This window comes from Chiroxiphia lanceolata, chromosome 6 (genome assembly GCF_009829145.1).
Source record: "Chiroxiphia lanceolata isolate bChiLan1 chromosome 6, bChiLan1.pri, whole genome shotgun sequence".
In the NCBI taxonomy this organism is placed as follows: domain Eukaryota; kingdom Metazoa; phylum Chordata; class Aves; order Passeriformes; family Pipridae; genus Chiroxiphia; species Chiroxiphia lanceolata.
In genome coordinates this window covers 40,838,206-40,849,071 of record NC_045642.1, presented here as the reverse complement: position 1 = coordinate 40,849,071, position 10,866 = coordinate 40,838,206, and the positions used below count along the sequence as shown (strand labels likewise).

Sequence of the window (10,866 nt, the reverse complement as noted above, 5' to 3'; positions counted from 1 at the left end):
GGCTGCGAGGGGGCGGGTGGCGAGAGCGGCTACGGTGAGAGCGGCGGTGGCGGCCGGGACGCGGGGTAAGCGGGCAGGGCAGGGCTGAGGGGGCAGCGCAGGGTGCGGGGAGCCCGAGCGGGCCGAGCTGGGGGTGCCGGGGGAGGACAGTCCTTCGCCGGCGCCGTGGCGGCAGCCGCGCTCCCTGCGCTGCGGGGTTCGGGTGCACCGGCCTGGCTGCCGGGTCCGGAGCGAGTGTGCTGGGAGCTCCCCGCCGTGGCGTTGGGGGATCCCCGGGCGGCCCTGCGCTGCTCTCGGGGCCCCCGGTGGCCCTGAGGGACGCGGGGTACCGCCGGCGGCGGGTCAGCGCTGCCCGCGGCCTCCCGGGCCGGGGGTACGGGCGCCCTTCCCGTGCGGCGGGGAGCGCCCGCCCGGGCCGGGGCGGTGCTCGGACCGCCGAGAGCGCCGTGCTCGGCCGGGGCTGCCGGAGCTCGGGTAGGGCCGGCGGGCTACGGCCTTTGCACGGCCGTCGCTGCGCCCGGGGTAAAGGGCGGCTCGCTCCGGCAGCGGCTGCGGCGCTCCTGTGCCCAAGCTCTGCTGTACCCGCGTCGTTGTGCCGCTGGCGGGGGTACCTTGAGGTATAGGTAAAGCTATACAAAATGCAGGCCCTGCTGCTTTTGAATATGTGTTTTTCTTCTAATTTAGGCGGATTATCACATACCTTGGTTATTAAAAAACAAAGAAAGTCCTCAGTAAGAGGACTGGGAGAGCAGGTTTGGAGGATGACTGTGTTTCAGTAGTGAAAATGTTGTCAATTTGACAACTTGCAGTTGCTTTAGATAACTACTTAGCCATTCTCCTTGTGCATTTGAGTTCCTCCTTGAAACTGAAATAGATCTGTATCTGATGCATGATTTGGGCATAAAGAAATTGTTACCAGATTGTTAGTGTATAATAAACTGAAAGTAGGTGTTTTGTGAGAAAAGTGCACAGCGAACTGTTACTGATCTAGTTGTATTTAAACACATGGCCCTATGAGGGACTCTGGTCCGTCTGTGCTGAACTCTTACAATGCCGTAAAGAGAAATGTTTTGATTTTGTTTGTATGTGCTTCTGAGGATTAATGGATATTGTTTTGGGGATCTTCTGTATTGGGACAGATTTACCTGGGATATGTAGATGTTTAAAGGTGCTAAAAGTCAATCAGTGACTCTCTACGCAATTGAAGTGTGGCTTCTTTTATGACACAGATTGTCATGGTGCAGGGATGCAAGGTACATTTACCCTTAGTAGTGGGAGGTAGGAAGGAAGCCAGAAAGGTTTGCTGGTTTTGTCTGGATATCCTAATCTGCAGCAAAGGTAAAGCAGTGACACCCCAACATGGGAGCTGTTGCTTTCAGCTGTTCTGAAAATCCCTTCTCTGTGGTTTTCCGAGGGCAGTGAGTATTTTGTGGCATTTGGGTGTCCACAGTTTGGTGTGTACGCTGTAGGTCAGGAGGCTTTGCTGTTCTTGTATAATGCAGTACCTCTCCACAGCTATCCTAGAAAATGTGCCTGCATAGCTGTAAAAATGGTACTGAATGTAACTTGTCAGACCAAGAGTCCACATTGATGAATGATGAAATAGGTAAGCATTATTGGCTCTTGAAAAGGAAAAAAGGGATGGAAGAAAAGATGGAGGAGAAAGTAATTATTAGCAGGTTTTGCCTTCCGCATAGGGAATACACGCTTTATGAGAAAGTAACAGTATGTAACTCCATAAATCCAAAAAATCCTTTATGTATGTATGTGCATATTATTAGTCACTGCACACTGGTACTTGTACATTGCTCTCTAAGGAGGTAAAAGTAATGTCTGTGTAAAGCCATTTCAAACATTGCTAGAGTAAAATGTTGAGAAAACAGTTTGAAGTCCAGTACAGAAAGTGTGAGTTCACGTTGCAGTGTTTGGAGCTGGAGTTGGTGTACTCTGTAGCCAATGAATGGCTGAAATAGCCTTTAAATTGCAATTTGCTCTGTCTTCTCAGATCATTTTTAAAAGGAGGGATTATTCAGTTTGTGGTTATAGCAGAGATAGTTGCCTAGTGCAGATTCTTGCATCAATACCCTGTTTTTCAGGGATAATGCTCCTTCACCTTTTTTACAAAACACTGATGGATTTTAATCTGTTAAGAGAGAAATTTCTTTAATTCTATATCCTCTTGAAATACCAGGCTGTTCTTTCCTTTCTTAGCTGAATTAACTTCTGTCTCAGATCTCTCTGTAGCAATTATAACTTCCAGATATTCTCTCCTTTTGCTCAGTTTTGTCTGCTGCCTGATGGTGTTGCAGCAATTTGAGTAAAAGTGATGGTGGAAGTGCTCTTATGCACAAAGTCCCATATGCTCCCTGTGTTGCTATTGCAATGACATATTTAGATAGGAGCAGATGTGCACCTAGTATCAGTAAGACATGCCCATTAAAATGTTGATTATTTCCTAAGGATATTAGCTGTGAAAAGTGGTGCTTCTCTTTGTTTTATGTATTTTGTTAATCTGTTTTCTTGAAAGTCAGCATTAGAGTAAAACCACTAAGTCAAGCTATACTTTAAAATAACTTGAAAAGTTTTTAACTGTCATAGAAACGAAAGGTACAGTGCTATTATAATTTTGGTAAATAGAGGTAGGTTTTGATAAATGGAGAGTTTCTAGGAGTCTCACATAGCATATGTAATGGCAGGACTAAGAATTTCAGTGTGCTTGTGAGAATTCCTGATTTAAATCCCAGTTCAGGAGGATTCCAGCATTTCTGATAGCTGTTCATTAACTTAGTACAGTCTAAATTGAGACCTAGGAGCATTTCTACTTCCTCTGACAAGGTTCATGTAGACTTTTATGATAAATTCTTGATTATTAGCCAGTGTGAGTTTAGATATCCTAGTTCCTGGAAAAACCTGTGCTATATGTACTGTAAAAGGTACTGTGAAGCATGCAACAGATATTCAAGAACAGCGTGCGTATAGCTGAGGGGTTTTGTTTTGGAGGGGAGGGAGTGCACTCCTTTCTGGCTTTCCTGTTGAGTGTTGGTACCTGTTGAGTGTTTCAGATGTGTCTGTGTTCCCCAATGCTCTGGCTTCTAAGTAACCATAGCTGAAAATTTTGAAAGCCTTGGGTCAGTGCCCAAAATTGTAAACTTGAATTCAAAGAATTGCTGAAAAGTGCTTCTGGATAGACAATGTATTGAAATATGGCACTTGTATTTCTTATGAAGTTATTTACTAGCTTTGCTGTAGGAAATTACTCTTGTGGAATATCATGTTGCTATTCCTTTATGTTTGCATGTTGGCAGCATCCTGAGTTACCGAAAATATGGTTAGAAAACTCTTACAAAATTTTATACGGCAGAAGACATAAAACAAGTACTCTTAGGAGATATACTTTCTACTATTTCATTCTTAAAATAAGTTAGAGAATTAAAACAATTTGCAAGAATGACTGACTGATTTTTTTTGTTAATTAACAGAATGAACAACTAAATGCATTAGTGAAAGTCCTTAAAGCAGTGTGGTAACCAAGTCTTTTTTTATAGTATTAGTTTGCTGTATAATCTCTACTCTGACCAACCCTAGAATTATTGCTTTAGTTATATTACTCCTTGTCTGAGTTTGTTGCTTAAGTCAAGAAGTGATTAGAAGATAAGTATTTTAGCAGTATAAATACTGCTAAAACTTGCAATATATCAACTATTTGTTATTTTGAAGGAGTTGCTGCATCCTATGAGTCTTAATTTTTTTTGTTTCCTCTTCGAATTCTGCACACTGCTTTTAGGATTTAGGAAGTACTACTCAGTGTTTTGTTGATTGTAACTCAATTACAGTATTTGAATGAGTGACTGTTATAAAGTGTATTCAATGTTTAGTGGCTAAAAATGTTTGTATGTCAACATTCTGCTAATGGTTATTTTTTTATTTTAGTGATAAACAGAGAAGTTGACCATGACAACCTTCCTGGAATTTATCCAGCAGAATGAGGACAGAGATGGAGTTAGATTCAGCTGGAATGTTTGGCCTTCAAGTCGTCTTGAAGCCACAAGAATGGTAGTCCCAGTGGCTGCCCTCTTCACACCACTGAAGGAACGGCCAGACTTGCCTCCTATTCAGTATGAGCCAGTTTTGTGCAGTAGGACCACGTGTCGAGCTGTTCTGAATCCCTTATGGTAAACCTAATGCATATGTTATTCCAGTATTTTATCTTAAAATCTTGAGAATAGTGCTAGTTGAACTGCGCAAAAGATCTGGTGTGTGCAAGTTCAAGTGCTCCTCACATGAGTATACAGCTCAAACTTACAGATCTTAGATGATTCTGCACATAGATTTGTGTAGGTAACATATATACTTAAGACACAGCTTTCATTAAGGAGTCTTTTCAATGTACTTAATTATTGATTAGGTGTGTTATTTTTCTGGAACTATTCTGGAACGTCTTGGGAGTTAGTATACTCTTAACATTTTGCCTCTAGAAAATGACTTGCAGTAAAAAGTTATAATACTGTATCTTTTGAACTGTTGGGCCCTGATATAGTTTAATTTCCAAGTGAACTAAGCTATTTTTATTATTGACCTTAGTTCATTTGTAGATCAAAGCAGGTTAGCTGGTTTAGTTTACCAAAGCAGAAGGTGATAGACAGATAGATAACATCAGAAGTAGGCATGAGAGAGGGTGAAAAGCTGTTTAAGCTAAAGGGTAATATTGGCACAAGCTCAAATGATTGTGGACTAGTCATGGACAAGTTTAGGTTGGAATCAAAGGAGGCGTTTCATATGTCATTCCTGTTACAGAAGTATGGAAAAGAAACAGAAAAATTTCTAAATTGGAGTTTGATGGCATGGGAAAGATCCAGAGTGATAGTGAGAGATTAGACGTGATGTAAAAGATCCTGTAGAACAAATTCAGTTTTATGAATGACTTGTCCTTGCTTGGGAGAAAAGGCAGTTTTGAAGCAGATGTAAAATTGTGCTTCAGTATTTAACACAGTGGCTGATTGTGCTGGAAGTCAGGCTTAGCTGAAATTAACTTCTTCAGAAGCATTATCTTTTTTTGAGGACTCGAGAGCAAACAGTGGAAAGATAAAGTTGTAAAAGGTCAGTCAGATGCCTGACATTACAACAAGCTGTGGGTGTGTTTCCTGTATCTTGTGTGCAAGCCATGACTGGAATTTCTTTTCTTTTTTAAACAAGTGTGATGAGAGACTCAATATGGAGGGACCTTTTGAAATCTGTGTGGCACTTTGGGCTGGGTAATTTGCAGCCCCTGTAATTGGTATAGATAATTTGATAGCGGTAAAGCTGTGTTGTGTTTACAGCATACTGGGACTTATCTGAAGATTTGATGATATTTTAAAAAGATTTTTGCCCTTGCAGACAGAAGATATGGTAGCAGGAAGTGTACATTGAGAACTCTAAAGTTTACTTTCCCTTAAGATGTGAGTAGGGCTCTGTTAAGACATCTCTATGGCATGAAGATACAATTTGCATTTTTTGTATTAACTATATTAATAAAAATGTAGACAAAAGGAGATAGTCTTATCAACTGAAAAAAATGTTATTTTCATTATAGAGGTAGCTGTAATGTTGGAACCTGTTTTTTTAGGGCATAATGTAAATTCAGGATAGTCCCAGACTGACAGCTAATAGACAGAAGCAGAAAACAATGAAAAATGCAAAGGTAGGAAGAGTTAAAAAGATTTGCTAAAAGCATGGAGAAAGTCTCTAGTATAGGGGCTGAGTATTTTTAAGTTTCTTATTTTCTTCTTTTCCTTGAAGACCATTCTTTTGCCTTAAGCACAGTAATTTGCCTGATACATCTGTGTAAGACTTCACTTATTCTGAATTTGTAGTATGGGTATTTAGGAGACAGTATATTAGAAGGAAGCTTTTCCAAAGTCACTGTGTTTTTGAAACACTAAAAGAAATATGTTCCAGGGACAGTGGAGGAAAATGAATTGTTAATGCTATATAAACTTTTCTTATTGTACTTTTATAGCCAAGTGGATTATCGAGCAAAACTCTGGGCTTGCAACTTCTGTTACCAGAGAAATCAGGTAAGAAAATTAAACATTCAGCATATAGAAGATATTTTTATAAGGCAAAATGAAAATCTTGATTTTTCAAATTATAGTTGCAAGCTGAAATTGACAGCAAGAGCAGGAGTATGCAACTGTATCTTCAGACATTGCATTGATATTTTTTTCATAAAACAGTAGTGAACATCTGTTGCAAAGTAGTCCATATGTATGTTTTTGCTTTTGTAGAAGTTATAATCTTTCATTTATGCTTAATTTCTGTGGTTTTATTTGCAGTTTCCTCCTACCTATGCTGGCATATCTGAAATGAATCAACCAGCTGAACTTTTGCCTCAATTCTCCAGCATTGAATATGTAGTACAGGTAAAATCATTAGATAAAATCTTTAACATTTATAACCTTGCAATATACAAGAAGAATTCATTTCAGTTTTACTTCTTCACTGCATTTTAATGACTCTGGGTATATATGTGCTTGTTAGTAGATTGAACATTTATGTCATCAGTTGGAAAAGGAAAACATAACATTTTATAAGAACACTAGGATTGCTAATAGGACTGGTTTAAAAAAAAAAAAAGGAAAGAAAAAGAGAGACCTATTGTAAAGGTGATATTTCTATTAGGTCTGTTTCTTTACAAGGGGGCTAATTTGTGCCAGGAGGCTGCTCACTATTGTTAGTTGCTCAAGCAATTTCAGTTCAAATTTGACTGACTGTTGATTGACCTCTCATTAATAATTTGAATTGAAATTTGTATTGGGATGATTAGTAGTTAGTTTTAGGGCTAACTGGTTTGGAGACAACAGCTAATATGTATTCAATTCAAGTGTTTAAATTTTAATATTCATCCTTTTTTAGCATGGAGGTTACTTGAATAGAAACAAAAAATGGACCTAACCCCCTAAATTGCAAATATTCGCAATTACAAATTTTTGTAATATCTAAATTCCAGTTTTGAGGATTAAAATTTGTAGGACTTGAGTGAGGCAGATCATAATCTGAATCCTCACTGAAGTCTTACAAATTTTAATCAAAAGAAGAGTGAGCGCTGAACGGAATCTGTACTTTTTGCCAACTCTTATAATGCAAAGTAAATGGGTTGTTTGTTTATAGTACAGTTTGGATAGAATAAAAAGAACTGATGATCTCTAGAGTAAAATTATGAGGTGAAATGCCACAGAATGTCATCAGTTTGGAATATTTTATCATTGTGAATAGCTTTGTGACTGTTGTGTTCATTTGGAGCAATGAAAGTTTGTTGTATTTGGCACATGCTTCAAAACTGTTGTGACATCCTGAAAGGATTTTTTCCTTTCTTCTGTAGTAACCATTTCTTTTTTGTGTGGAGTTCATTATGGTAGGGGTTTTGTTCCAGATCCTGATTACTAATTGAGAGAGAGTTAAGGTAGATGGAACCTTAACATTATTGGTATGATTAAAGTTAAAACTTTTACAAAATGTACTTTACTTGTTAATTTTTGATCCTGTAAATATTGCAAGATTTGTTTTTCATGTGATTATAATTGTGTTTCTCAAAGCGTGGTCCTCAGATGCCGTTGATATTTCTTTATGTTGTGGACACATGCATGGAAGATGAAGACTTGCAAGCTCTGAAGGAATCCATGCAGATGTCACTTAGTCTCCTGCCACCAACTGCATTAGTAGGTCTCATTACCTTTGGCCGAATGGTGCAAGTTCATGAGCTCGGCTGTGAAGGAATTTCCAAAAGTTATGTCTTCAGAGGAACAAAGGACCTATCTGCAAAACAGCTTCAGGTAATGAATGCACTGAAGCAAACAAAAGGAAGCCATCAAAGTGATGATAATGAAATAGTCTGTAAACAAATTTTGTAATAAAATCTTATGTATTTGACTACAGGAAATGCTAGGGCTTACAAAAGTAGCTGTTTCACAAGTCGGTCGGGGTCCTCAAGTGCAACAGCCACCACCTTCTAACAGGTAATCTACTTAAAACACCTAAAACAGATACCTTGACTACCAGTGTTTTAAGACAATGAAAACAATCAGCTCAATGGATAATTGTAAAATTATCAGGATGATGCTTTGGAAGTGTTCTGAGATGCATGTTACAGATACATAAACGATGCTTCTGTTGGCTGGTGTGCTGGAAAGTGTTAATAGCTTCTTTAGTGCCCCGTTCTTATGTGGATATCCAGTTGTGCCTTCCCTTTTATTCCCTTTTCTACTCCTCTTCTGTCTCTCATTTGGAAATCACAGCCTGGTGTTTGGTTTTCTTGTGTGTTCCACTATGACATAGAAGAAATTTATGGAATGATAAAAGAGAACGACAGTTTTCCAGTCTGCCCTCCTGAAAATAGCTGTATTTGTAGACCGCCTGCAGCAGCACAGAAGATATTTTATATGTTAATTTGTCTTCTGATCTTAGATTTTCACTGCAGTAGTGGAACTTCAGTTTCTTTTTGAGATTCATAGGTCATCACCTGCTCTGTTCTTTTGACTAAGTAGGGTTCTTTCTGGATAGTGGTGGTATCTCTAAGTCAGCAAGTTTTAGTTTTACAAGCCCCTTGCTGAACTTGTCAAGCTGAGTGTGTATGTAATAATTCCAAATGGCTTTATCTTGGTGAGGCAGAGACATTGCTCTGAATCCAGACTAGAATCTAGAATTAGACATTGCTGGTATATGTCTAATATATTGCTAGTAAGCAACTGATAAAATGTTCATTTAACAATTTAATTCTAAACTAATTCCATGTATTCGTTTCCAGATTTTTGCAACCGGTCCAGAAAATTGATATGAATCTAACTGATCTTTTGGGTGAACTGCAACGGGATCCTTGGCCTGTTCCACAAGGAAAACGACCCTTACGTTCTTCTGGAGTGGCTCTTTCTATAGCTGTAGGACTCCTTGAGGTAATAGCTTTTAACTACAGCTGTGCTAATATGTAGATAATTTTCATGTGGAAAAGCTGCTGCAATCAATATGCGAAAACCTTCCTAATTGATGCATATTAGATTTGTAGGATGATCTGATGCATATCATCCCTTACATACATAGAATATTGTGGACATTTACACGTTTTAATAAGGCAAAATTGAGACTTTAAATTAATGGCAGATTTAAGTTTTGTAGAAGTGCAGTTGTTGTTAGAATCCTATCAGTGTGATAAATACCCACACAGCTATTTATTTTGTTCAATTTGTAGCAAAACCTGATGGGTTTATTTGTCTTTTATTTCCTGCAGTGCACTTTTCCTAATACTGGTGCACGTATAATGATGTTCATTGGAGGCCCAGCTACGCAGGGACCTGGCATGGTTGTAGGGGATGAATTGAAGTTACCCATAAGATCATGGCATGATATTGAAAAAGACAATGCAAAATATGTGAAAAAGGGTACTAAGGTAAGAGATGATGGTGTGGTTTTGTTCACTTGGCTCTGAATAGTGGTGTGTCTTAAGAATGTCTTCAGAAATTTCAGTATATTGAGTTAGAACTTTTCTAGTCAGATTAAAGTTCTTTGGAGTGTTTCTCTGGCTGAAGTCAGAAAAAATTTATATTACTAAATGGTATATCTAGTGTAAGGCTGGTACTTCTAAGGTAGTTGCTCAAAACTGCCTCTGTAGTTGGGGGAGGGCTAGGCTGTAGAGTTTAGACATGGTTAAGTTAATCTAAAATGTAGATTTGGGCTGGTGAACTACATCCAAAACCTGTTGAATTCATCTTAACTGATTATAATGGAAGCTTAAACAATTAGCTCAGTCGCAGGCACCTGTCATTATAGACACATGAGATTGGAATGATAAATTTGGTGCTGTGTTAGTACTAAATGCAAATTTTTGAAAAGAAAAAGATCAAGGTAATTTTTTAGATTTAGATTAAATAGCAAATTTAGATTAAATAGCAACCACTGCTCTCTCTAGTATGAACTGGGCTCTCAGCTTATCAGAAAAAATCCTCAAGTGTTGAAATTCCAGTCTTAATTTTAACTTGAGCTAAAAATATACTTTTATATGAATAAAGTCTGATAATGCTGTTTTAGTAAAATTCTGGGAGTTTAGGATTTAGTATGAAGATGAGGAGAGTTCATGTTGTAAATTGCTATGAACTGTATTTTCATCTTGGATTTAGCATTTTGAAGCCCTGGCTAATCGGGCTGCAACAAATGGTCACGTTATTGACATATATGCATGTGCATTGGATCAGACTGGTCTTCTGGAGATGAAGTGTTGTCCCAACTACACTGGGTATGTGTTTATTAATTTTTAGGTAGTATATGAAGATGTAATTTTTTGGTTTCTTGAATTGTTTAACAGGAAGCATTTACATAAAATGAACTGCTTTAAAAAAAAAAACACACACACTCTGTACTGTGCTGGTTGTATTTATACTGGAATTTTGGAATTTCTCAGCCTCTGGCAAGTTTGTCACCACAATTGTGGGTTTTATAAGAAGGGGGTTTTTCTTTTGATGTGATCTGTTTGAGGCTTGAATAACATGGATATATTTTAAACAGACAATTTATCATATGCACTATTTCTGTTTTTCAGTGTGTGTACATGTAAGCTGCAGGTTTCAGTAAAGATAAGGACCCGTCATCCTTGTTTTTCTTGCTCTTCAGAGTGGTACAAAACGCTCTGTTATTCTTTCTGTCTTGTTTATGCCATTCTTTTATATATTGTTGTTTATAGGTTCAGCTTGTAGTGTAGGTGATTATCAGGTACATCGCTTGCTCCTGATATTTGCTCCCCCTATCCAGATCTGCATTTCAGACACGATCTTGTATTCCCTCCAGCTTGTCTTGCCATCAGTTCGCTTTGATACAATTAAAGCAAGTTCTAGTCCTTCCCAT

General features: G+C 38.5%; 1 protein-coding gene across 1 annotated transcript in view; it reads left to right on the top strand.

Annotated features, from left to right (window-relative positions):
• SEC23A (Sec23 homolog A, COPII coat complex component) overlaps positions 1-10,866 on the top strand; it is a 29,085-nt gene continuing 18,219 nt past the window's right edge. Inside the window, exons 1-9 of the mRNA XM_032691999.1 lie at positions 1-65; positions 3,931-4,172; positions 5,999-6,056; positions 6,315-6,401; positions 7,575-7,811; positions 7,915-7,994; positions 8,783-8,927; positions 9,260-9,418; positions 10,146-10,261. Of these exons, the coding sequence (XP_032547890.1) occupies positions 3,952-4,172; positions 5,999-6,056; positions 6,315-6,401; positions 7,575-7,811; positions 7,915-7,994; positions 8,783-8,927; positions 9,260-9,418; positions 10,146-10,261 (1,103 nt within the window). The 5' untranslated portion in view covers positions 1-65; positions 3,931-3,951. The remainder of the gene's footprint in view (positions 66-3,930; positions 4,173-5,998; positions 6,057-6,314; positions 6,402-7,574; positions 7,812-7,914; positions 7,995-8,782; positions 8,928-9,259; positions 9,419-10,145; positions 10,262-10,866) is intronic.